This window comes from Hydra viridissima, unplaced genomic scaffold (genome assembly GCF_058129835.1).
Source record: "Hydra viridissima isolate aposymbiotic clone 2 unplaced genomic scaffold, HvirCarnegie_v1 scaffold_11, whole genome shotgun sequence".
In the NCBI taxonomy this organism is placed as follows: Eukaryota; Metazoa; Cnidaria; class Hydrozoa; order Anthoathecata; family Hydridae; genus Hydra; species Hydra viridissima.
This window is the reverse complement of record NW_028324310.1, coordinates 12907196-12934354: the sequence shown is the minus strand read 5'-3', so window position 1 is coordinate 12934354 and position 27159 is coordinate 12907196. Positions and strand designations below refer to the sequence as shown.

The following is a 27159-nucleotide window of genomic DNA, read 5'->3' as shown; positions in this document are numbered from 1 at the left end:
GTGCGAGTCACTGGAACAAACATCAATTTTGGACTTTTTTCGTTTATAGTAGATATTATATATATAAAAATATATATTTCACATAAGATTATATTGTTCAATATATATGCACATAATATTTATATATCGAGGAACATTCGACAAGTCTCGAAATCTCAATAAGTGGGACATTTTCAAAAAGTCCAACTTAACGAGAGCTTTGCTTAATTCGGACATTCGCTAAGTCGGACAAAAAATATATACCCCTTTAGAGTCCGAGTTAACGGGATTCTACTGTATGATTTTTTAAATGTTTTTTTAAAATTTAAAGCAAACAAAAAAGTTAATAACTTAAATTGTTTTAAACTTTATTAACGGTGGTATTATAAACAAAATAAGAAAAAAAATTTTTTCAAAAAAAAAAGTATAAGATACTTTATGAGAAATATATACAACTATTAAAAAAAATAAACAAAAAAACAGAGCAAAAACATAGAGTCAGGGTGCATTTTAGTAACTTGTATGCACACCATGCACTTTCACACATGCACAAACATGTCTAGGCATAAATTCATCTAGCCTGATGCATAGTTCTCTTGGAAATTCTTTCCAAACCTTTTCAAGGCCTGCTGATCCTCCTCCGCCTAGTATCCTTGGTACACAAAAAAGCTCTTTGAACTTTTCACCAGCTAGCCTCTTGATGATTACTCTTGATTTGTGATTTATCACCTCAAAATTGGATTCGTTGCTGAAAATGAATTTGGCCAGTCTTCTACAGACCAGTAAAGTCTTTCTCTACACCACTTTAATCTCTTTAGACAATCTGAGACACGCAAAAGTGGTTTTTGAGCAGCGATGTAACAATCGAAGCGTTTCTTATTTAGTCCTCTTCGTACAGTCCATCTACTAACACTAACATTACCAGGCATATTTGTGAACACTTCAGCAAATTTGCGATAAGAAATTTTAGGGTCTTGTCTAACGTTTCAATAGAGATAAATTTGGTCTCTTGAAGTTAGTTTTAAAAGCCTACCAAGCCTTGGGAAATCTTTGACATCATTATGTAGCTTGTGGTTTTTCAACGTTGTTTGTACTCATTTAAGTGAAACACTACACATTCGAGCTCATTGGCTTTTTGTTTTATCTTTAAGCAGACCTACAATTTGCCATCATATGTTGTCTGAAACAGCTTTTCTGCCCATTTTTGTCTTTTTTTTTTTTACCAAGTAATTACCAATGCAAATAACTCAAGATATAAAAATGATAATTTAATTTTATTTTCTCAAGAACATTTATATTGTTCGAAAGAAATCAGCCACCAAATTTTAGACCGCTTGGATAACATTTAGTTGAGATATTTCAACTTAAGTCATTAAATTTTAACTGACTATATTTTTGCTACATTAGAATTACAGGTATGTTCTAATTGGATTGATATTTACTCAACACTGGTAAATCTAACGAGCTCGAATTACATACCATTCGATAGAGAATCAATTAATTGCACATTTAATACGCTTTTAATCATATTAATTAGTTGGTTTCAAAGAAAATTTTGAAAAAAACAGAAATTTCACACAAAAAAAGTAGTGACTATATTTATGCAAACCACTGTAAACTAAAAAAAAAATTTTATCAATAATAGTGAAAGTAAACTAAAAAAAAAATTTAAAAAAATTTCTTTACAATTTTACAATTTTACTTAAATGTTTGAATAGAATTATGTGAGTAGAAAAAAAATAAAAAATAAAAATGTTCTGATTTTTCAATTAGACTTAAAACTGATTTTTTGCAAAAACTACTAGAGAAATTCATAATTGCATAGAAATTGATAAATGATAATTGCCTGAATTATTTGAAACCATGTTTGATAAAACTGTTTAACCCTTAAATGCTCAAAGCAGCATAAAATGCTCAAAAGATTCTGATTTTTGGTACAAGTAATCCTACTTGCATTAGAAAATTGGGAAAAATTTTCTTTGTCATAAAAATAATGACAATGCACTTTTTTGAGTTGTATCAATTCAGATACAACGGGCAAAATTGTACTAATAGATTACACAACTTTAATTTTTTTGACTTTATCTTAAGTGTTTTAGTCTATTTAATGTCATAAGTTGAAGCAGATTTCAAATGATTATAGATACTCAAGGGGCCAGGGAATTTATGGAAAAAAGTTAAACTATTTCACTCAACAATTAGAGGTTCACGAATGAAGTGTCTTCTTCATTCGTGAACCTTTAACTGTTCCTACAAAATAAATGTTACGCTTCCTCAATTCAACTATCAAGGGTAAAGTTTGTAAAGTAGTTATCAGCAAAGAATTTGAAGTTGTGTTTCTCAGGTAGTGAAGAAGTCAGATTGAGTACTACATCTGCACTGATACCTAAACTTGTATCAGAAATGCTTTTTAACTTCCCTTGATAAATATCAAAGTCATACAAAAAGCCCGAAATGCCACTTTGACTCCAAAGCTTGAACCCCCTCTTATGTGACTTTTTTGGCAATTACTGATGCAGTAGGGACTTCCCTTTAAATGGAACCATTATCTTATCAACAGCATGAAACCCTTTTGGTGAAACTCTCAGAAAGTTTTGGCGGACCTCTGTTATCCATGTTTGTAACTTCCATATGTGGTTATTTGCTTTTTCTTTCTCAGCTATTTCTAAATTGTTTACAAAATGGTCTTGATGCTATACATGCTAATGGCTCATCATCACTTAATGAATCATATTCATTCTCACTTACTTCTTCAATATTAGTATTGGGTGCATCATTTCCCAAATCAAACTCATTGTCACTTTCATCACTCTCCCCAAAATCACTTTTTCCATCAAATACATAGTTTAAAACATCAGAGACAGTTATTTTTTTATTTTTATTCATCTAGACAAACATACAATAAAACTTTTTTCTATATTTGTTAAAATGAAAAAAAAAATAAAAAATTGACTTTTTTTGAAAAAGCTTTCATACTTAATCGGCCATTGTATCAAATTTGATACATACAAATGCAAATATCAAATGTTATGCATATATGATAACCAAAAAGCATGAAATAGTTAAGTTTTCCTGCACCTTGATTCTAAAAAAAAAAAGTAAAAAACAGCACAAAAATTTATAAAACCAATATGAAATAGAAGTAAAAACAACACTTGGTAAACGCCACATGAACCACTCCTCGCAAATGTTGTTTTCAAATGTTTATAAATTGAAAAATCTACCCGGATGAAAAGTACTAATTGTACAGAATCAAAAATTCATTTCTCACATTTGTAACAACGGGTGTTTTCAGATAAAAACAAGCTTCCATTTAAAAAATACAGTGGTTTAAAATTTGTGTATCAGATCTGATATCTGGGGTCATTATGGGTTATTGAAAAGATGTGTTAACTGAACAGCTTAAATTGATTTTCAAGAAACCACTAGAACTATTACATAAATAGAAATTTTGTGGTTTGTGAAGTATTTAAAGGAAACCTAAAAACTAAAACTGCAGAAAAATTGAGAGCATTTAGCATCCTTTTACTCCTTAATAAAACAGATCAATGATCCTTGTTATGACATTAAATACCCTATTGATGGAAAAGTATGCCATCTCCCAAAAAGCACATTTCCATTATGTGTGTAGACCAAAACCAAGAGAAATGATAAGTTCTCCAAATTTTTAAAATGCAAAAATTAAAACGTGTTGTCTGACATCTTTTTTTCTCAAAAAGAAAACATCATGAAAGACTGAAAAATTGGCAGCGAGAAATTATATTTCTATCTTTTACTATGAGTATTATTTCATTTGAAACATGGTTTAAACATGGTTTTATAAAACATAGCCCCACAATATTTACAGACACTAACAGCTTAGTGAGGTCTTTTGAACTAATGAAATTCAAAGCCAAACTAACAATGCTTTGCTAAGTTAAACTTGTCTTAAGTTTACTTATAAAATCACTGTTTTTAATTTTGTTTTTAAAGTTTTTCTGTTGTTAAATTTTAAAAAATATGTTTTCTAAATAATTTTCTACTCCAAAATAAATATCAAAATTTTAAAAATTTGCATTCTTACTCACCCAAATATATTTCACACAAATATGTTTACTCACCCAAAAACGAACCTCCCAGCCTCCATCATCCAATAAAAATTCAATAAAGCACCAAGAGCAAATATAATCTAAGTTTTAATTTACAAATATACAATATGTTTGTAGAATACACACTTTTAAAATGAATATTGAATTTATGCATAATTTATGCCTAATTGCTAAGATTAAACAAAATATTCATTTTGTAAAATTGTACCTGGCCAAGTAATACAAATAAACTGAAAAGAATTGCACCAAGTCTAAAAGCAAAAAATATCTTAAAACTTGTAATTCTCTGTCAGGAACATATTTTCTTGTTTCTCCTTTAACATACAGATACAAGCAACAACAAAAATATCCTACCTGATCCCAAACACTCTATCAATGAGGAACCCACCAAAGAAGCAGAGGACCACATTTGGCCATGAGTATAATGAGTATAACAACATATAACTTTCTGTTGACACATTCATATCCTTAAAGTAATGAAAGTTTTATGTGATTTGCACAATTTAAACATAAAATTCTATATTCGAAATCTTTATAATAAAAAAAAACAAAAACCAGGTTGTAAATATTTTTAAAAGATAACTTTTAAACAAAATTAATCATTATTCAAGATGGCTTTTAGTTTATCCTGGGAATTCGAACTTAAAGTTAAATACAGGGCTAACTATTAATTCAAGACATTATAAACAACTTAAATTTTCTGCTATTTTTAAATATAACTTATGTAAAATACCAACTTATGCAATGTGCTTCATTTGTCACATTTTTTGTGATAAAAGGAAAGGTTTCTGTCAAAAACTGAAGTTCAAACTGAAAGACTGAGCAAGAAGATTAAACAAGAAGTCAATGCAAGATAAACAATAAAAAAATCTTGTGGAAAGCTGGGGGAAAAAACCCAAAAGTGTCTTTGTTGAAATCTCTTCTGAACAACTATTTTGATTTTTAAATTAAATCAATTAGACAAAATAGTAAATCTATTACTATTATCTAAAAATATAATTTTTTTTGTTTTTATATGTTCACCTTGCTATGCTAACATCTAAATGCAGATTTTGGTTTAAATTTGTGAATTCGGAAGCCAGCTATACTTGTCAAGATTTTAAGTTTGCAAATTACAGTAGCTAGCTTTTAATTATTTGCACTTTTTTTTTGTCTGAAAATTGTTCCAAGACAATACAAACTAAGTTCTTAGTGTTATTGGAAATTAGCAAATTAAGCATTTGAGCCACAGTAGATAAGTGAAGAATAAGTAATCTGTGAAATTTCAACTTTGCAAGTTTTAGTTAATAAATAGTACATGCATTCTTTTTAACTGAAAATTGATTTAATAAAATAGTTTTATATGTACTTTTAAAGGCATCAGACCTTTATGGTCACAAGTTTGTACCAGCTTGATCATGTTGTGACCAGATTAAATTTAAAATGAAATTATCTACTGTGGCTCAAATGCTTAATTTGCTAATTTCCAATAACACTAAGAACTTAGTTTATCAAAGTGTACATATAAAAACAAAAAAAATTATATTTTTAGGTAATAGTAATAGATTTACTATTTTGTGTTGCCTAATTGATTTAATTTAGAAATCAAAATAATTGATCAGAAGAGATTTCAACAAAACTTCCATTTTACTTACAGTGAGTGCTTGCTATCAAAAAAGCAGTAAAAATCTAAGAAATTTAAAAATAATAGATGATTGGTGTTAGAGATTCAATTCAAATACAAAACTTCCTGGATGATGCATAGGAAGAAAACTATAAAATCAGTAGTGTTTGAATACTTCACAAAAATTCAGACAAAATAAGTTTGTGTGTGCCACTGTGTCAATGATGATTATGAAGAAAAATTATATGAACCAAAAAACAGTAATTTCAGTGATGCTGATGAAAATGGACCTACCAGAGCTTCTAATTTAAAAAGCCATTGTCAGTGTTTTCATTCTGAAATTTTTAGAAATTGTCAAAATGAAAGACAGCTACAAGGTTGACAAAGACATTTCATTTACAAAGAAACAAACTAAATCAAGTCAAGAGCCAACACTAATGACTAGACAATTTATTATAGACAAAGTAACTGTAACAACGACTGCAGAAAAGTTTAAGAAATGTATTATTAAAATGGTGATAAAAAAAAGTATTCCATTAGCCTCCTTTTTACAACCAGCATTTATAGACCTGGAGAATGTAAAAATGACTAGAAAAGTAGGAATTAAATTAGATAAAGTGTAAACAAAATTTTTTTGGATGTTGCCAGAAATAAGAAATAAGGATTGCAAAGAACCTTAAAATGCCAATTTATTTCTCAAAATGTAAAAAGCGCATCACAGGTGATTTTCTATAAGTGCTAGTAGAAAATGTTTTTTATGATTTTGAAATTAAAAAGGAGCAAATTTTATGAATTGTAACAAATAATGCATTAAGCATGATGAGTACAATGGAAAAAAATTACTTTGTTAATGAAGAAACTGAAGAAATTTTTAAAAAAGCCAGAACTTAAAATTAAACAGTTTGAACTTTGTGAAGTTGTTCTGTGATGTTGTGAAGAAGTTTCTGTAAGTGATTCTCAAGCAGTAGTTGCAGAACGTCCAGCACAATCTAGTATTGATAATTTAGATGACATAGCTGAAAAATCTTAATGACTAATTTTCATTGTGGAGTCCATACACTGCAGTTTACAATAACATGGAATCAAATCCACATGCTACAGATCTTATTGGCAAGTTCAGGTAACTCGCCTCTGCAACTAGAAAGTCAAAATTGGATGCTATTCTAAAGAGACAAAAAAAAAAAGGGAGCTATTTAAAATTAAGCTACATGCAGAGGAAGTACACACATGATGGTCAAGCTTTTAATTGATCTATAAAGTTATCTTAAAGATGTTGATTAATAAAATGTATTTTTGAGTGAATACCATTAGACCCAGGTACAAGAATTAGAAGCTCTTCTCTTTTACCCTTATATTGAAACCAAGATGTTGCATGCTGAGGACTTAACTCCTGGTGACTTCTTGATGGAGTAGAGAACTTTAGTATATGAACTCACCAACATTGGTGGACTAATTTTTAATGGAATTGTATCTTTAAAGAAAAAAGGGATGGACTATTGTTGCAGAATAAACTACTATTAACAGAAATATAGATGAACTTATTTTTAAATCTGATGAACAGAATTTTGCTAAGCTGTAAGTTACAAAGGGAAAATAGGAATTTGACCTTGCCTTTTGTATAAAGGACTACATGCTGCTAAGAATTTAACAGTCACTTGATGATAGAGTAGTTTCAGGATACCAATCACCTTGTTCAAACAAAAAAAAGGAGACAAACCTTTGATTTTTAAAGAAACTATAAACAAAATTGCATGTTCCAAAAAAGCAAAAAATTGCCACTAAAACACTTTCGGGAACTCATTAAAATAAAAATAATTAAGTTTATGCAAAATTTTAAATGTGCCTGTGAAAAATTGGAAGAATACAACCACAGAACTGGCAGTAGAAAAGTTAATTTCTATCTATCCAGAGATTATTAGAAATGCTGTTTTTGTTTTAATGGCTATGTCACCCACCTAAGTTAAAATTGAAATGACTATAATGACAGGACTATTAGAAAAATGTAAGAAAGTTTAAGAAATATCCTTTTAAGTAATGCATGTGCTGCAAATAGCAATCTGTCATTTGCGCAAGTTTTATTCAGTAATATATAATATTATATTTGTTCTATAATATATATTACTAAATATAATATAAACCAAGTGTTATATATTACTAAAAATATTACTAAATATAGTACTAAATAAATATTACTAAAAAATATATTACTAATTATATATATATTACTGAATATATATCATAATATATATACTTATTACATATATTATTAAATAAATTTAGTAATATATATATATATATATATATATATATATATATATATATATATATATATATATATATATATATATATATATAACTAAATATATTTCTATAAAAAATATACTATTAAATATTATATTATACTAAATATTTACTAAAATAATAAATAATACTAATTGTTATATAGTGTAATATATATTTAGTAATATATACCATAAATTCTTACATAAGGAGAAACTGAAGTTGAAGTTTTAACTTTTGCTAGCCAAATTTACAGCCCTGATTGTAACTTAACTGAAAGTTAGATCTTGAATTAGTTAAACTGTTTTAAATTTTAATGTCATACTTTGTCTACTTTTTAAAATAATAAATTTTAAAAAATAATTAAAACTTACGTGCACCCCTATAGTTGAAACAATTAGAAAAATTGAACTCAAGTGAAATTTCAAACTTGTGTTCCCAGTAACTGGAAAAAGAGGGGATTAGCAAGGTAAGCTTTGCTATATGTAAAGTAACTCATTAGTTTAAGAAGGAATTGGAATCAGAATTGTACCCAAACCTTCAATCTTATCATATTTAGTCTAATCTTACTTTCAATCTTATTGTACTTAATCTTGTAATAATAAATACTCTTGTATAATATACAAATGAATTTCTGAGTATCCTTTTTATTCAATTTCTAAACAAAGGAATTGGTTTTTCAAGTGACAAGGAATCTGTTCCACTACAACTTTAAATTAAGTTTCCCAGGTATTACTTTTATCACCAACTATTATCATGAACTAAAGAAATACAATGAAAAACATGTTGTTTGTTAGTTTTTTAACTGTTATGTCTGCCATTTATGTGATACTTTTAGTTTTTTTTTAAAACTATCAAGCAGATTTTTCAAACTTTTCTTCAAGTTTTTTGTGATTCACAAGATTTTCCAAGATCAGCTTTGATAGAAACATTAGTTTGAGTTTCTCCTCCAAAATCTGTTTTCTCTCCAATCTGTTTTCTCCAATCCTTTACAAGCTTTTCATTTACTTAGAATTCAGTCCTGACTTCTAAAGTATAATACTCGTCTGAGTACTTAACCATTTCAAGTTTTTAACATGAGGAGTATAAGTTTATCTCTGTTAAGAAGAAATTTTTAAAGTGTGATATTTTGAAGAAGTGGAAACATACAAATGCATATTGGTCACTCATTGCATTTAAATGCATTTAATATTTCAAAAGCACCTAATATTTGCTAAATTAAATGATACTATTGAAATGCAACTTATTGGAAATTAATATAAATGTTAAAATTAAAAAAATTGACATACAAAAATAAAACATTGAAAGAATTAACACTAGTGATTATCTAAGATGGACATTTTAGGAAATTTTGCAAATGTCAGGCTGCTGAGCTGATCAGGTTAGGTGTTCAGCAAAACAAATGTTGGGTTCATATCTAGTATATATGGCATATAACTTTTCAATGTTAACAAAGGTGTTTTCTATGTTATTATGTAAATATTATGGTACAAGGAAAGGTATAAGAATTTATGCACAATTTTTATTGTGAATTTACATTAATATTTCAAAGTCATATATTTTCTTTTACAATAAATATCTTATAAATTATCTTTTTGAATATCAAAACAGCAAGTACTTGAATAATTTATATAAATTATCTTTTTGAATATCAAGTATAATAAAACAGCAAATACTTGAAAAATAAAAAAAACAGCAAATACTTGAATAATTTATATAAATTATCTTTTTGAATATCAAGTATAATAAAGATAAATTATCTTTTTGAATATCAAAACAGCAAATACTTGAAAATATATTTGAGAAATTTTTGATTTACCAAATTTTAACAAAGTAGAAAAATAAACCTTTTTTTTTACTGCCAGATAGAAACATAAATAAAATCTTTTTACTTGTTCTAAAGATGACAAACAAGTTGAAAAAAAAAAAAAAAAAAAAAAAAAAAAGCAAATGGATTACATAAATTTAAAAACTAAAAATAAATGAGTACTAATCATAGATTTAAATTAACATATTTAATACTACAAACTGCCAACTGTTGAATAATAGGATAATAAAAAGTTTGCACAATTTAAGTAAGCATCAGTGTTTATTTTTTCTGTTTTTAAAGAATAATAACAAGTAAGTACAAATTTCTTTATCAGTCATTTGAAATGATTTAAAATAGTTTATATATTTAGACAAAAAGCAATGCCTTGCATACCTTATATCATTTTGTTTCAACCTTTCAAGACATTGCGCAGAATTGCTATTCAATTAAAACTGATAAACTTATTTTCATAACAAGTTTTAGATAACAAATTTATTTATGAAAATAAACAAAAAGCTTTAAAAGCATAAAAAATGCACAATTTTAACAAACTTTAGAAAACTTGATTTGATCTTAAGATTGATATAGAAATTGGTTATTGTTTGTTAAAAACCAAAAAACTGGAAAACCAAACAGTTCCTAAATATCGAGAATAAATTTATAGTGATGTGCCTTTTGTGTTCATTATTGTATTCAAAACATAGATAAAAATGATTACATAGTAAACAAATGTTCACATGTATACTAATTATGTTAAAAATGTTATAAATATACCTTAGAAATATATTCTTGCAATGCAGCAGGATTGTCAAAGCAAAAGTAACTACCTAGATTTAATTTGAATAAATGAAGCAATAAAATAGTCAAACATTGATATAATATGAAAAAGTAAAAAATTTACATAATCAATTTTTTAATTGCTTAAAAAGTAACCATATATATATATATATATATATATATATATATATATATATATATATATATATATATATATATATATATATATATATATATATATATATATATATATATATATATATATGTACAATACTGTGAATAAGTTTTAGCCCACTTATCAAAACTCATGTATTTTTAGCATAGTTTGAATAATAGCTTCTGAATATTTTTTTATATAAAATAATGTCTAACTTCAAACAATACTAAACACTCTATTAACAAACAAAAACAATATTTATCAAAGTTTTAAATAGATTTTTGTATTTAGATATTTAACATGTTTATTTTTATTATATGCTTATCTGAACCCAATTCGTATCAGCTCATTTTTTTTTTTAGCTTGCTCTTGCATTTTTCTTTATTTATTGCAGTGAAGGCTTCATATTAGATGATAGTACAGATTACAAAGATATTTCATAGATACTGTGTGTTTAATGTTATTTTTTGTTTTTCTAAGAGAAAAACTTCTAATTTAAGTTTTATTTTTCTTTTCTTTTGTATTATTATGTTTATTGTTATTAAAGTGCTAAAAATGGGTAAAAGTGCACTTCTGGAAAGTAAAAAAATTATTGTCCTTCATGAAGGAGGTTATTCTCAACAACAAATTATCCAAAAAACAAAATATTCAACAACAGCCGTTGGGGAAGTTGTAAAAAAATTTAGAAACATGGGATCTCTTGAGGATAAAACTCGAAGTGGAAGACCATCAAAGCTTACAAAACATGACATAAAGTATTTTAAAAATGTGTCTCTGTGAAATCGGAAAAAAACCTCCAGTGAATTAGCCCAAGATCTTCAGGCTGCAACTGGGACCAATGTTTCCTCATCTTGCAGTTGACAACATTTGCTAAAATCTAGGTAAGAGGGTGTGTTGCAGTTCAAAAGCCTTTTCAAAAGTCATGGCAATAAAGAAAAGAGACTTAAATATGCAAAACAGCATAATAATTGGACGCAAGAAATGCTAAACTGTGTACTATACACAGATGAATCAAAATTTAAATTGTTCGGTAGCAGAAGATGATAGTATGTAAGAAGAAGGGTTGGAGAGGCTTTTCGCCCTGATTGTCTACTTTTAAAAATCAAGCATGGGGCAGGTTCTGTTTTAGTTTGTGGTTGTATTTCATCATCTAGAGAAGGTGATTTAATCAGAATAGACGGGTTGCGTGATGACGCGTTTTGTTTTTATTCCCCAGTCCCACGCGGTTTCGGCAGTATAGAAAATAAACATAAACAACCGCATAACAAGTTTCATTCTGCTAATATAAAATTTAAATTTAGTATATTTTATATATTATTAAGTATAATAATTTATAATACTATATTAAATTTTATATATATTATTTAAATAGCTTCAAAAAAATTTATTATGTGGAGTAAATCAAAATATTTTCAAACTCTTAACAATGAAGAGCAAGTAAAATACAAAGAAAAATTAACTCTTGGAAATGGATCGGTCTTGCCAGATCCATTATCAATTGATGACTGGCAAAACAATGTGACACTGCTCCCTAATATATCACTTGGTGATATACAACTCTACCTTATTGACACACCTAGTCGATTCACCAGAGAGAATATAAGAGCATATAAGTCTTTAGAAGCATACAACTTCTTTGTTTCTGGGCATGTTCATGATGTATTTTATCATAAAATCAAAAACACTGACTACTGTTACTTGAAAACTAAGGTAATGTATTAAAGAAATTATTTAGTAACTATTTACATTTTTTTTTTTAATTATGGTTGTTTATAGGTTCTGCCAAGTCAGCGGCAAGGACAAAGACACGAGGACTACAGCGTTTGGGTTGCACTGCATAAAAAGGGCTGGATTTTGACCGGTAATTGCTCCTGTATGGCCGGACTTGGATCAGCCTGTAGCCATCTTGCTGCTCTATTGTTCAAATTACAAGCTTGTGTTCAACTGAAACTAAATGAGGAAACAGCATGCACAAGTAAACTGTGCAATTGGAACAAATCAAGAACTAAGGCTGAACCAGTCCCATTGAAGTATATGAACCTCAAGCGGCCAAAACATAATGCAAAAGTGCCATGTATAGAGCCACCTGCTAATTACATGCTTAAAGGATTCACAACACACCACAGTGCCCCGATTTCACAAGAAGATAAAAAAGATTTAGAATCTCTTTTTAAGATTTCACCAAAAGCAGCAGTGTTTACATGTATAGGCTGGTTATCAAGCACTAGTTATAATAGTGAAACAGATTCAGCTGATGAAGATGATCGCACAAATTTGCCAGAGCCCTTAACCTATTTATACGATCCATCAATTGTTAATAACTCTTTAGATGAAGTTAAAAATATTTCAAAACAGCGTTTTAGTGAGTATAAAAAATTTAGTTATCAAAAACAATTTGAACAACTTGCTATGGTTACTATGACACAAAGTAATAATAAAATTTGGCATTTACATAGAGCAGGTCGTATTACAGCTTCAATATCAAAACAAGCATTTTGCACTGATATTGAAAACCCATCATTACATTTTATTTATGAAATAATGCAGTATAAACAAATCCCAAACTTACCTGCTTTAAACTACGGTAAGAAAAACGAGGAACACGCCAGGAAGTGCTACAACACTTTATTAGCAGCAGAGCACAAAGATTTTCGCTTGACTGGTGCTGGATTGTACATTAATATTGAAAATCCATTTTTAGGAGCAAGTCCTGATGGCTTTGTTGAATGTAAATGTCATGGCGCTGGAGTTTTAGAAATTAAATGCCCATTTAAATTTAGGAATGGTCTTGATGGATGGAAAGAGGATAAAGGAAGTCCAATTGATATTTATGGCAACATATTAAAAGAACATAAATATTACTATCAAATGCAGCATCAGATGTATGTAACAGATAGAACTTATTGTGACTTTTTTGTATGGAGTAATGGACTTAAAAAAGGAGATACATTTTTATTGAGAGTCGAAAGAGATGACAATTTTTGTAAAACATTACTGGAAAAATTGAATAGTGTTTTCATAGAAGTGATACTTCCAGAACTATTATGCAGAAAGAAAGACCCAAAAAATGAATTAGAAGAGAAAAAATACTGTCTTTGCCAGAAACCAAGTTTTTATCCAATGATTGAATGTGATAGTCCAAACTGCAAAATTGAATGGTACCACTACTCGTGTGTCAGTATAAAACATGCACCCAAAAAACCATGGCTTTGCCCAACTTGCAAGGATACAAAACAAGAATCAAAAATAAAAATAAAGTAAACTTTTTGCCAGTTTTTCAGTTAAACAACAACACTATTACTCATATTTACAAGTCCACAAATAGTAAAAACAATGTTATCTAATAAATCAACTTGACTTATAGGTAATTTAACATTCAAAATGTCAAATTTTTTCAAGCGTCCAATAACTCGCTCTACGTGAATTCTTACATTAGCAAGTTGCCTAGATTTATCTACTTCTTTAGCAGAGAGTTGACTTCTTCCTTTTGTGAAAGCTGGTACTTTTAATATTGCACCTTTTGTTGCGACTTCTTGTTCAATTCGGAAGCCTCGGTCTGCTAGAATAAGATCACCATTTTCAAGCATGTTGAGAAAACCTGACTGTATTGTAATCTGTTTATCTGAAACACGGCCACCCCAGCCTTCAGAACAGAAACTTACAGAACCTGTTGGGGTGATACTTATAAGATATTTAATTGTATTACTATTTTTATACGACGACCAAGACTGAGCCCTAGAGTTTAGTCCTAGGGATCTTTGTATAAATATTTCAAAGCAGTCAATAATTGAAATACAACTTCTGAAATTATAAAAACAACGAGGTAAAACTTTTCTCATTGCAATTCGGTCAGGCCAATTTATTAAAAATTTAAGTCTAGTTGCTATAACAACAATCCAACATCTAAATATTTTTGATGCCAAACCATAATTTAATGAAAACCTGAAAGCAAGATCTTTTATAAATAATCCTCTACGTAATCGCATTAAAACCAACAATAAATGGTCTTCTAAGGATATTTTTTTTGAAAAGCTTTTGACATGGTTTTTAATTCTTTCAAATAGCCAGATAAAGTTTTCTGCACTCATACCAGTGTAAAATCGAACCTTTGCATTGTTTTTTGAAATACTTTTGTATGAAAACTTGTGTGACTCCAATTTTGTAATTTTATCACGCAACTGATATAGCTCCAAATTTCTTTCCATAAGTTCTTTTTGTAGGCTTTCAAATTGATTACACTCAATCTGTGTACCTAAAGATGAATGTTACTGTAGATAAAGTTACACCAAAAATAGCTTTGAAATCAGAGGAATATAAAAATGAAGTAAATAATAAGTTTATTGTTAAGAATATTGTTCTTATAATAGTTATTTTAATTTAATTGTAAACAGTAATCTTATTTATCTTATTCTTATTTATTTATATAATATTAGTAAATACTTCAATAAAGTTTAACAAGTAGCTTATAAGCTACAAAAGCTACAAAAAGTAAATAATGCAGGTAATAAAATATTATTTAATTATATTTTATATGCTGTGTTATTTAGATTTGCGTTATTTACTTTTTGTTACATAGTATATAAAAGTATTTATAGATGTGAATATAACAAGTTATTATCAAGATCAAATAAAAGCAAATGCAAAAATAGAATTATAAAAATATGTACCTTTTTCAAAAGTTAATGGTTCCATATTGTCTTCTGCTGGAGAATCTAAATTAGAAAAAAATTATAATTTTTTTGATGTGAATATAACAATAGATTATCAAGATTAATTGTATGCAAATAAAAAAAATTGAATTATAAAAGTATTTACCTTTTTCAAAAGTTAATAGTTCCTTGTTGTTTTTTGCTGGAGAATCTAAACTAGTAAAAACTTGGGTTTTTCTTTTCTGAGCACGTTTAAAACGATCTTTTTTTTGGCTTAAAACATTTTCTGGAACATTTTTATAATTAAAAATGCTTGGTACATAGTCAAGATTTAAAGGATTGTCATACTTTTTTCCTATAATAAACCAAATCTCAAATTAGAGGACAATTTAACAAAAAGAATATTTGATTTATGCTCTATATTCAATGTTTATTCAAAGTATATATAAAAAAAGATCAATAAAAAAAAAAAAAAAAAAAAATCTATAAATATTTACCAGAAATAAAATGATCACTGCAAAGTCTAGCACATTCTATGGATTTTTCAGACCAGTTTTTTCTTCGAATTGCTAATAGCCATAATTTGCGTTTCTCGACTTGTTTTTTATCTGGTATTCTGTAGAAGCTTCTTTTGATATCATTATAATTTGTTCTAACATTACTACAACCAACAGCACAACAATTATCTGGCATATTTCTTAGTTTGTTGCAGTTTAAATACCTTTAGTTTGTGTGTGAAATACGATACTTTGTTTTTTCTATACTGCCAGCAAAATACGCATGCGCAAAATAATGTAAACATTTAAACCTGTCTATTGATGGCAAACTGACAGGAGAACAATATATAGAAATTTTAAGACATCATGCAATACCATCTGGACTGAGACTAATTGGTAATAATTTCATTCTACAGCAAGACAATGATCCTAAACATTGTTCCCACAATGATTCCAAACATTGTTCCACAAACATTGTTTTTTATTGGCCAAAAAATATTTACAGGACATGTGTGAGGAGGGAGTTCTCTAAGTTCTGAACTGACCTCCTCATTGCTATATTGGCCACATTATTGAACATGTTTGGGATTATTTGGATAAAAAAAAGGCTGAATATAATTTAAAAAATGTTGAAGAATGTTTCCAAATATTAAAAAGAGAGTGGGCCAATACTCCACAAAATTTCATTACAAATTTATATGAATCATTTCCTAGGAGACTCGCTTCTGTGATCAAAGCAAAAGGCGGACATATGAAGGCTGTTGTTGAATATTTTGTTTTTTGGATAATTTGTTGTTGAGAATAACCTCCTTCATGAAGGACAATAATTTTTTTACTTTCCAGAAGTGGACTTTTACCCATTTTAGCACTTTAATAACAATAATGTCCGCCTTTTACTTTTTGTATCATACTTTATTAAATTATTTCTAGATGATTTTGCTTGTAATATATGATTTTTTTTACTTCATATTTTTACGATAAAATCAAAAATAATTATAAAACTATTTCACAGTATACTGTATATATAGATATATATGTATGTATACATATAAATACATTTATATATACAGTATTGGACAAAACATTTGCAACCGACATCGAACAATGTTAAAAAGTGTTCCTAATTTTACATGTCTTAAAAACAAAACGAACTATACTACCACAGCAAACAGTTCAGGAGTCTGGAGTCATAGCATGCCATGACATGAGCAATCAGCTGACAGGTGACAGCATACTGGCAGAATTTCGTTGACAAGTGCCATTTTGCAGCAGACAAAACAAGTGCAACTTTTTTGGTTTGTTTCATTTTCTTAAGTCTGGCCCATGTCAACGTCACGGACGTTTTTTAATAATTTAAGGAAGTATCCAGAAGTTTCCAGAAGCATGCAGAAGCTTCCAGAAATTTCCAGAAGATGCATCTGGAAGCATCCAGTAGCATCCAGAAATATCCAGAAACATTGAGAAGTATCCAGACGCATCCAGAAGCTTCCAGAAGCATCGAAAAGAAGCATCTAGAATATTCCAGAACAGGTTCACACAGGTTCATTTTACTATATAAGAGACATGTAAATCGACATGTAATTCAGTCAGTATATGGAAGTCAATCAGTCAGTATTATCAAGACAGTTTATCGAAGTGAGTTTTATCAAAGTGTTTTATCGAAGAACATCAATACAAGAAGTGAAATACAACAAGTGTTTCATTACATCAATACAGTCCACAGAGCATTATTGTATCATCACAAGGTAAATGTAACACGGTAAGCCTTGAGAAGCGTGATTATTTATTTTTATTATTTTTATGACTTCAAGTGCAAAAATGGCTCCCAACAGTCTTGGATTGGAACTAAGAAAGAAAATTATTGGTGATGACGTAAGTGGAATGTCACAAAAAAGTATTTGTGATAAACATCGCGTGAAAAAACGGACCGTATCAAGACTATGTTCCAAATATCATTCTACGGGGAAGTTGGCAGCAGATAACAAAGGTGGAAGACCGCATTCCACCACTTCTAGAGAGGATTCTATGATCCTCAGATCCGTCAAGAAGGATCCCTGGATATCATCATTCGAGATACAAAAGCAATTAGAGCTGCCTGTATCGGACCGAACAATCAGACAACGTGCTGTTGAAGCCGGATTGTTTTCTCGACGCCCTGCAAAAAAACCGCTGATTTCACTAAAAAACCAGAAGAAAAAACTCCTGTTTGCTACATCTCATATTGACTGGAATGTGCAGAAATGGCGAACTGTCCTGCTCAGTGATGAATCGAAGTTCAACATCATCGGGAGCGATGGCATTTGCCGTGTATGTCGACCGGCTGGAAAACGCCTCCATTTACGTTACTGCCATCAGACAGTGAAGCATGATGGAGACAATGTAATGGTCCGGGGGTGTTTTCTTCTAACGGTCTAGATCCAATACATTGAAACGATGGAATAATGGACCGTTTCATTTATAAAAATATCCTGAAAGATGTTGTTACCTCATGCTCAATGGAATATGCCAATAAAATGGGTTTTTCAGCAAGACAACGATCCGAAACACACTACAAAAGTAGTCAAGCAGTGGTTTCAAGACAACCACCTATCGGTGATGGATTGGCCGCCTCAATCTCCGGATCTCAACCCTATCGAGAACCTGTGGGAGATCGTCAACCGCAGAATTAATTGTGAAGGTGTTCGTAATAAGGATCAACTGTTTGAACAAATCTGAAAGGCCTGGGCAGCAATTCCACAAAGTTTCATTGATCATCTGATCGAATCTATGCCTCAAAGATGCAAGGCTGTGATCAACAACAAAGGATTCATCACGAAATATTGATAGCGAAATACAGCTTGGTCAACATTTTGTCAAGTTGCACTTGTTTTGTCCAGAAGGAAATCAACTTTTTTTAATACTTTTGATTAATTTATTAATTTTCATGTACAAATAATGAACTTTGTGATGAATAAAACTTGAAGAACTTTGTCTCTAAACAGTTACATAGTTATTTCTCTAAATTGAAAAAATGCAGCACTTTTATATAAAGAAACTAAATTAGCATTATTTGGTTGCAAATATTTTGTCCAATACTGTGTATATATATATATGTATGTATGTATGTATGTATGTATGTATGTATGTATGTATGTATGTATGTATGTATGTATGTATGTATGTATGTATGTATGTATGTATGTATGTGTTTGTGTGTATAAGGGTGGTTCACACGTGTTTAGGAATTTCATGTTTTAGGAGTTACTCAAAAACTTTTGAAATTGAGTGAATGCAGTTAGACAAGCAAAATTCAGGAAAAAAACAAATCTGAATTTTTGAAGGAATTAGACAACTTGTTTCATATTGCAAATCAGAATGCCATACAAATGATGACAATAGAGGAAGATAAACAGTTTTTATTAACAGAGACAAGATTGTATGTCATCAGAAGATGAAAACTTTTCATCTACTGATAACATACAATCTTGTCTCTACAATCTTGTCTTAGCAAATTTTCATCAACTTTTAAAGATGATGAAAAATTGCTGAGTAAAGACTCAAAGAAAAGGAAAGGAAACAAAAAAAGAAACTTCAGAAAAAGCTACTCTAACTTTAAAGAAACCAGATGAAAACAGTGACACTCATTTTAAGGATGATGCAAGTGAAGAAGAAGATTCTGAGTTTGAGGGCATTACATTGAGCACTAAACATTCTGAAACTGAAAATCATACACCAAAAAATGCAAAGATAGCTAAATTAATGACACCTGAAATATTGGGTTGAGGAATAATTCATGAGCGTTTTTTTCAAATTTAAAAATGCACGCAGAAATAAAATGCATTGGCAAAATGTTTTATGTTGTTTGAAAGAGAATGTTTTGCTCTACAAGATAGTGTGTTTTGATTTGTTAGTTTTTTTTACTTTTGTGTATTTTCAGATCATTAAAATGGAATGTCAAGTGGACAAAACTGAGCATTTTCGACACCATTTGCTTTTTGCATTTAATCGAGGTGTTAAGGCCGCCGAAGCTGCTCGTGAGATTTGTGCTGTGTATGGAGAAGGAGTAATGCCTGAAAGTACCGCCAGCCGTTGGTTTTCGCGCTTCAAAAATGGGAATTTTGACCTCAAGATCGGATCACACACCGGTCGACCAATTGAGTTCGACGAAGAGCGATTGAATCAACTTCTTCACGAAAATCCACGTCAAACGACCAGAGAATTGGCGGAGCAGATGGATTGTGATCAAAAAACTGTGGTGAACCACCTTCACTCAATGGGCAAGGTTCAGAAACTCGGCGCTTGGGTGCCACACACTTTGAGCGAAAACAACAAAAATCAACGTTCCACAATCGCCGCCGGTTTGCTCGCTCGTCATCGCTCAACACATGGTCACAAACAGCGTTTTCTTTACTGCATTGTCACTGGCGATGAAAAATGGTGCCTTTACGTCAATATGAAGCAGCGAAAAGAATGGCTCAGCCCCAAAAAACAAGCGACTCCGCAAGCAAAAAAAGACCTTCATCCTCAAAAGATCATGTTGTGTGTATGGTGGGATTGGGAAGGCATAATTCATTACAAACTGCTTGAGCGCAACCAAGCAGTCAATGCGGAGCTCTACGTTCAACAACTGCACCGACTCAACGAAGCAATTCAGCAAAAAAGACCAAATAGGCGAAATGGCGTTCTTCTGCAACACGACAACGCCCGTCCTCACATCGCCAATATGACCAAAGCCGCGATTCAAGAACTCGAATGGGAAGTGCTGCCTCATCCTTCATACTCTCCAGACTTGGCGCCATCAGATTTTCATCTGTTTCGATCGCTTTCGAACGCTTTGCGCGGTGTATCGTTCAATAATGACGTGGAATTGAGGGCTTGGTTGGACGAATTCTTTGAGTCAAGACCGAGAGATTTCTATCGCCGAGGCATCGAAAAACTAATTGAACGATGGGAGGAAGTTGTAAACAACAACGGAGAGTATATTATTGATTAAATCGTTGTAGTTTTTTTGTTTAAAATAAATTTGAAAAAAACGCTCATGAATTATTCCTCAACCCAATACACAACTGAAAAAAAAAGCCATCCAGTAATATTTGGCAAAATATTTAAATTTTGAATAAAGAAAGTCTGCTCTTTATCTGATAAGAAAATATTTGTAAAACTTAATGTTAACTTTAATTTTTTTATGATTTTGAATTTTATGAATATAAAAATGAACTAAACTTGAGTTTTTTGTTTTCATTAGATTCGGTCCATAATATAAGCAGGGCAGAAAAAATTAAGAAATTAGTTTTTTTATTTTCTTAAAAACTCAAGTTATTTTTAAGAAGCATCTATTTACATTTTTAATAACTATAAATACGGACACAGTAAAATAATTACAAAAAAATGCAAGAATGGGAGAAGTATAGAAAATTGGACATACATCCCTAATTCCATTACAATTTGAATTAATTAAAAAGTTATTCTGCTTTAGCACCACAAAGTTGTAATTTGCATAAAAATCTGAAAAAATGATATAAAATAGTTCTTTTTTTTTTTTTTTTAAATAAAAAAATTGTTAATTCTCTTTAGTCTGACAAAACAAAATAAAAAACAAATAAGGCTTGGAAATATTTTTTAAATATATAAAAATAATTATTGTTATTTCAATCTAGATAATTATCATAATTTATTCAAATCAAATCAAGATAATTATTATAATTTATTTCAATCCTGATAAAGTTCTTTTAACCCTTGTGTACACAACCAAATTTACTAACATTGTTAGACAACCAGGGTACCGGGGTACCCAACTTTTTTTTTCAGGCTTTAAAATGTAAATTCTATGCAAACTATAATTTAAATTATTTTTTTATTGTTTATTGTTATACATTGTTTTATTTAAAATAGTTTTTCAATTATTATTCAAGTTATAGTGCTGGAATAATATAATATTAAGATAACAATAGAAAATTAACAACTGATTTATGGAGGAATTATCAATAGCAGAATTTGAAAGGTAAAATAAATTTAATTCTAGTGTATTATTTTATTGAAGAATCACAATATTGAATAATAAAACTATAACTTTATTTTAGATTATGTGATGTAGAAAAGGAGGCCTATTTGGTTGCATCGATAGGATCCAACAGTGATATTTCTAGCAATAGCTCTGATGGTGAGGATGGTGATTGGGTGCCTAACAATATGTTAGAGCATGAGGTTTGTGGTGATTGGGTGCCTATAATAACTCTGATGGTGAGGATGGTGATTGGGTGCCTAACAATATGTTAGATGGTGAGGATGGTGATTGGGTGCCTAACAATATGTTAGAGCAAAAAAAATGAAGAAGAAATAGAAGCATCCCAAGGTGAAAATAGTGACAATGAGAGAAATGATAAAAAAGCAGTTGAAGCACAAGAAGGTAGTTAATAAAAGTGATATACAAAAAGTTATTTTTTTATTTATTTTATGTTTATGAAATAAATGTTTCTTCTTAATTTTAGCAGAATCACAGAGTACTTACATAACTAAAGGAATTGTATGGAATAAAATCCCTTCTCAACAAAATAAAACCCCATTCCGAAACATAGTGCATCAGCGAAGTGGTCCTAGTAAGAGCACCGAAACACTTTCGATTAGTGATATTTTCTTAAAGATATTTACTGTGGAAATGGCAGATATTGTTACTCGACATACAAATAAAAAAGCATTCTCGGTATACTCATCACTCAATCTCAATTCAGATTCTAAAAGAGAATGGAAGCCAGTTACAGTTCAGGAAATATATTCTTTTATGGCTATTTTGATTTGTTCTGGTGTAAATAACTCTAATACTGACCAAGTTAGTGATATGTGGCATTCTAGCTCATACCCACTATATCGGGCAACAATGGGAATCAATAGGTTTTGAAACATTATGCATTTTATTAGATTTGATGATGCCAATACTCGCAAGCAGCGCAAAATAACAGATAAAGCAGCTCCAATTCGTGATATCTGGACAATGCTTAACAAAAATTTATCGCAAATCTATAAGCCAACAGAAAATTTAACAGTAGATGAACAACTTTATCCTTTTTGTGGTCGCACAAAGTTTACGCAGTACATTCCCTCAAAACCAGCCAAATATGGCATTAAAATATGGTGGTGCTGTAAATGAGGATCTAAAAAAAAAGCCACACAATATTACTTATTATAACAAATGCAAAACAGGAGTTGATACCATGGACCAAATGATAAGTAGATACACAACGTCGCACTTTGAGATGACCACTGGTGATGTTTTTTAACATGTTAGACATCATTACACTTGCATCGTATTTGATTTACTATGAAGATAATAAGATGATTAAAAAAAAAAACCAATCAGAGAAGGTTGTTTATGCGCCAATTAAGTGAAGAGCTTGCTAAACCAATGATAAACATTCGGTATCAAAACTTGCAGGTAAGAAGGCATTACAATACTAAGATTGCTATTGAAAGTGTGATTGGACAGCAAAGTGTTTTAGTGGATCAAGTTTTAATTCCATCAGTTGAAAGAGATTCATCTGGAAGAAAAAAAATTACTGGTTCTTGCCATATTTGTTGCCAACAGCCAACAAAGAAGAGAAGAAAAACAAGAAAGAGCTCTCAAAGCAATAATCCTGTGTGTGACGAACATTCATTTGGTTTTGTTAAATGTGTTGAATGTAATATATGAGTGTTTTTTTGTTAACTTTTTTTATAAACTTTATATTTTATTTAGAAAAATGTAGCAAATTGATAACTGAGTTTTCAAGTTCAACCAGTCTTGAGATTTCTTGTTGCGTGTACCAGGGTACCCGGTTGCGTCCACAAAGCATGTTCACTTCAAACTTAATTATTTTAAGAAATTTTTTTGTTTCTGGTATTTTTTATGGACAACTATGTTAAATTTGAGCCATGTAATGCATAGCTGAATGCCCAAAGTAAAATATTATCTACAAACATATTTACATTAAAAAATGTGCTGTAGTGGGCACCCGGGTACCCAGTTGTGCACACAAGGGTTAAGTTTCATAATGTTCTATTCCATTAAAATCACCTCTTAGGTCATAAATCAATTATTTTTTTTCTTAATCTGGTAATATCAAAAAAAGTTTTTTTATTTTAAAATACTTTCAACTGAAATATTTAACAAAATATCTTCCTTGGCAAATATAAGAGACTGACAAGAATTGGTTAGTGTTTATTATCAACTAGCATTAAAAAAATTATCACAGCCCATAAAGCAACATTTGAAATAAGAGGTACAGCCTATCATGTTTATTTTAAAAATTGGTTTAATTTAAGGAATCAAGTCAAAATGACATATAAAGATAATTATATGTCATACATTGATAAAGATATAGAATCCCATACAGAATCAAGCAATTAGTGTAAAACCATCTAACACTACATTATTTTTTTAACAAGAGCACCTTCTTCTTTTACAAATATCATACTTTTTTTGGCTTCATCCAAAAACAAGAATTTAACCTGATATACCAGAATAAAAAGCCATTGAAGTAAAGACCTTTATGTGGGATTTAAGGAAAATTGCAACAAAGTGATGATTAATAAAGTAGATGATTTTTCAGTATCAATAGTAAAAAAAAAAAAAAGCTCCTCTGCAGACAATGAAGAGCTACTACCTTCCTGAACCTTTTATTAGCACACACAATAAACACTTTTTCTGCTAACAATGTATTTATTAGTAGATCTCACTAATGATCAAGTGTAATAATGTAAGAGGAGGCATGATCTTCTTTGATTAATTACTTCTTGTACTTTTAACTTTACAACTTAGGGCTTAGCTTCTCAATTTTTTTTTTTTTTTTTTTTTTTTTTTTTTTTTTCTTTAAGTAAAAACTACAAGTTAAAATCAAAAGTGAGATCATGGTTCACTTTTGTTTTCTATTAAAATAACATTGAGCAGACAAATATTTCAAAAAATGCAGTAAATTTTATAAAAACACAAAACAAACTTAAACCTACCAAAACTCAGAAAGCATATAAATAGCAGTACAATGATTCTGTGCCACAAACTTCTTGGGTTACAACAGGGAATTGCACTACATCCCTTAATTTCTACTACATCAGACATATCACTTAAAGATTGCGGCCTTGGAGAAGCCATTATTTAGTTTTTATTTTTTCTTATCTAAATAAAATCAATATTTAAAAAATTATAGTTTATTTACTGTAAATAAAAAGAATTTATCTCTAGTACACCAAAGTGTAGATATAAAATTTAGTGTGCAGTGTAGTTAGTGTGTGTCTGTGTGTTAAATACATATAGATTAGTCGTTACATATAGATAACTCAGTTAAATATATACACTTAAAACCTACATAAAGACGCCGTAGCATCATTTAGATTTGTAGTTTACTATGATATCAGCATTTTAGTAATTAAATGTATTTCACTTCAATATACCCATTGGAACTAAACATTTGAGTATTCATCGGTAACGCACAATCACAGTCATGTGATTGTTTTTTGTTTTTTGTTTTTTGTTTTAATGAAAATAAATGCAACGGCCACTTGAAGGAGAGATGAATTCAACACTTCGGCTGATTTGAAGTCAGGATGGATTTTAATTTTAAAGGCTAAAAATAATCCAATTCAAAATCTTGAGAAATTTTGTAGTGTATCAAAGCTCTATATAATTTAACTAACCACCAAAAATCATTCATAAAACCATTCTCCAGCCTAAAACACTCATTAAAAAGCTTTTGTGTGTTAATAGTTCTGAGATATTCTGGTAAGTTTTGATAGAATGCGCAGAGGTGAGGGATATAACTTTTGTCTGGTACAGTGCAGTTTTTGAACTAATTTATGCTTGAACATAAATTAGTTCAAAAACTACAGTGTGTCTCAAAACAATAAGTTTGACTTTTTTTTTATCTCCCTAAAAAACCAAGCAAATTTAATTTATTTTATTAAAAAACACTTCAATTGAATTTCAGTTATTGCTTGGGCAGTTCGAGGGGGGCAGTTAAAGATAAGTTTTAGAATATGATGGCGACATAAAATATTTCATGATAAAAATGTAAAGATTAAGTAGATGCCAATCCCAGATTTTCTTTCTCAGGGTTTATGAAATATCACACCAATTTATCCTAAATAGAAAATAAAGCAAGCTACATTTAACTAAGTTTCTTTATCAGCACAATAATTTCGAATTTTTTCATCTTTTTGCTGTTTTTTAAATATTGAAGCTCGAATAAAGTTTAATTTTTTTTTTGAATTTTTTTGTTAATTGTGTTTGTTAATATAATAGACGCATCGTGATCCGATGTGTCTATTATCTTTCTATTAACAGAAGAAAGTCATCGAGAGAAGCTTGTAATTGTGTGACTAAAGAAACATGTTCTTAATAGACAAATCAAAATATTCCAACCAAAGGCAAAATCGTGAAACTGAAAATAAAGAACACTGCAGATTAATAAAATTTAAAGAATGAATGGCTTGTTTGATTTTGCTTATATGAATTAGCAATTTTTTAGATAACATCTTTTACCAGTAGTACCTTATAGTTCAGATACTAATCCATCTTACAAGAAGATACACAAATTGCACACATCCACGGCTTGCACCAGTGGAATCATAAAACATAAAAGTGCTTCAACTGAAATGGCTGTCATATAATGATAATGGTGTTACATAAAACAAGTGTTTGTAACTCTAGAGGGTATTTTTCTACACGGACAACGGACAAAAATATTTGCACAATTTTTTAAGATTTTTGTGGTTGATATGATCAAAATATGTTGCAACTGAATATTTTTCATACATTTCACTATCAACTTTTCAAAAGGGCTTAACTTTTTGTTGATTTAAAAGAAATGCTAATATCTTGACAACGATTACAGTTAGAACCATGGCTCCAAAGAGTAAAATCTTGAAGATAATTTGAGCTTCAAAACAAAGATAATAAAATTTGTTTTAGCGCGCGATAAAAAACGAGTTAAAAAGTATTTGTTTAAGTTTTTTTCATTTTAATCGTGAAATTTTTTAAAATGTTTGCTAAAACGATGTCACTAAAAATATATATATCGTATTTGATGAAATATATGGATACATAGTTATAACAGTCGTCTTTTTGCCATCCAAATTAAGCTGATGAGTGGGTCTGATTTGTTTAAGGCACGAATGAAGACATCATATAAGTTGTCTACTCTAGATCGTTTTCTAGCATAATGGGGTCAATATTATTTTAATTCTACTGTATTTTTCGAAGCTGCCTGTAATTTTACTATTATTTTCGATACGGTTTCTTCAATGAATTTGTTAGGAGGGGGGCATTATTTTTCCACTGCCTAATACCACCATAAGGCAAAAGTCTTGAAGGTG

General features: G+C 29.7%; 5 protein-coding genes across 6 annotated transcripts in view; 3 read left to right on the top strand and 2 right to left on the bottom strand.

The window, feature by feature from the left end:
* Window positions 1-24983, bottom strand: part of LOC145191263 (lysosomal dipeptide transporter MFSD1-like) — a 36562-nt gene extending 11579 nt beyond the window's left edge. The window contains exons 1-5 of the mRNA XM_090067591.1: window positions 24799-24983; window positions 10535-10587; window positions 4422-4534; window positions 4276-4318; window positions 4080-4147 (exon numbers count right to left, since the gene is read on the bottom strand). Of these exons, the coding sequence (XP_089923717.1) occupies window positions 4080-4147; window positions 4276-4318; window positions 4422-4534; window positions 10535-10587; window positions 24799-24940 (419 nt within the window). The 5' untranslated portion in view covers window positions 24941-24983. The remainder of the gene's footprint in view (window positions 1-4079; window positions 4148-4275; window positions 4319-4421; window positions 4535-10534; window positions 10588-24798) is intronic.
* Window positions 12002-12416, top strand: LOC149882261 (uncharacterized). Its single transcript, XM_090067087.1, has one exon. It carries the CDS (start codon window positions 12084-12086, stop codon window positions 12414-12416), a length of 333 nt encoding a protein of 110 aa, XP_089923213.1. The 5' UTR covers window positions 12002-12083.
* On the top strand, window positions 12448-13955 carry LOC149882260 (uncharacterized). Its single transcript, XM_090067594.1, has one exon. The coding sequence runs from the start codon at window positions 12570-12572 to the stop codon at window positions 13953-13955; it is 1386 nt and encodes a 461-aa protein (XP_089923720.1). The 5' UTR covers window positions 12448-12569.
* LOC149882259 (uncharacterized) lies at window positions 13953-16662 on the bottom strand. Of its 2 annotated transcripts, XM_090067593.1 has the most exons (5): window positions 15841-16145; window positions 15510-15698; window positions 15362-15406; window positions 14889-14946; window positions 14475-14836 (listed from the first exon to the last, which is right to left on the bottom strand). In XM_090067593.1, exons 1-5 carry the CDS (start codon window positions 16034-16036, stop codon window positions 14779-14781), a joined length of 546 nt encoding a protein of 181 aa, XP_089923719.1. In that variant the 5' UTR covers window positions 16037-16145; the 3' UTR covers window positions 14475-14778. The 2 variants fall into 2 exon arrangements, with proteins under 2 accessions (XP_089923718.1, XP_089923719.1); XM_090067592.1 differs by having other exon boundaries at window positions 13953-14946; window positions 15841-16662.
* LOC149882258 (uncharacterized) lies at window positions 21645-22095 on the top strand. The gene is made up of 2 exons (XM_090067086.1): window positions 21645-21820; window positions 21900-22095. Exons 1-2 carry the CDS (start codon window positions 21789-21791, stop codon window positions 22093-22095), a joined length of 228 nt encoding a protein of 75 aa, XP_089923212.1. The 5' UTR covers window positions 21645-21788.
* Window positions 24984-27159: the final 2176 nt, after the last annotated feature.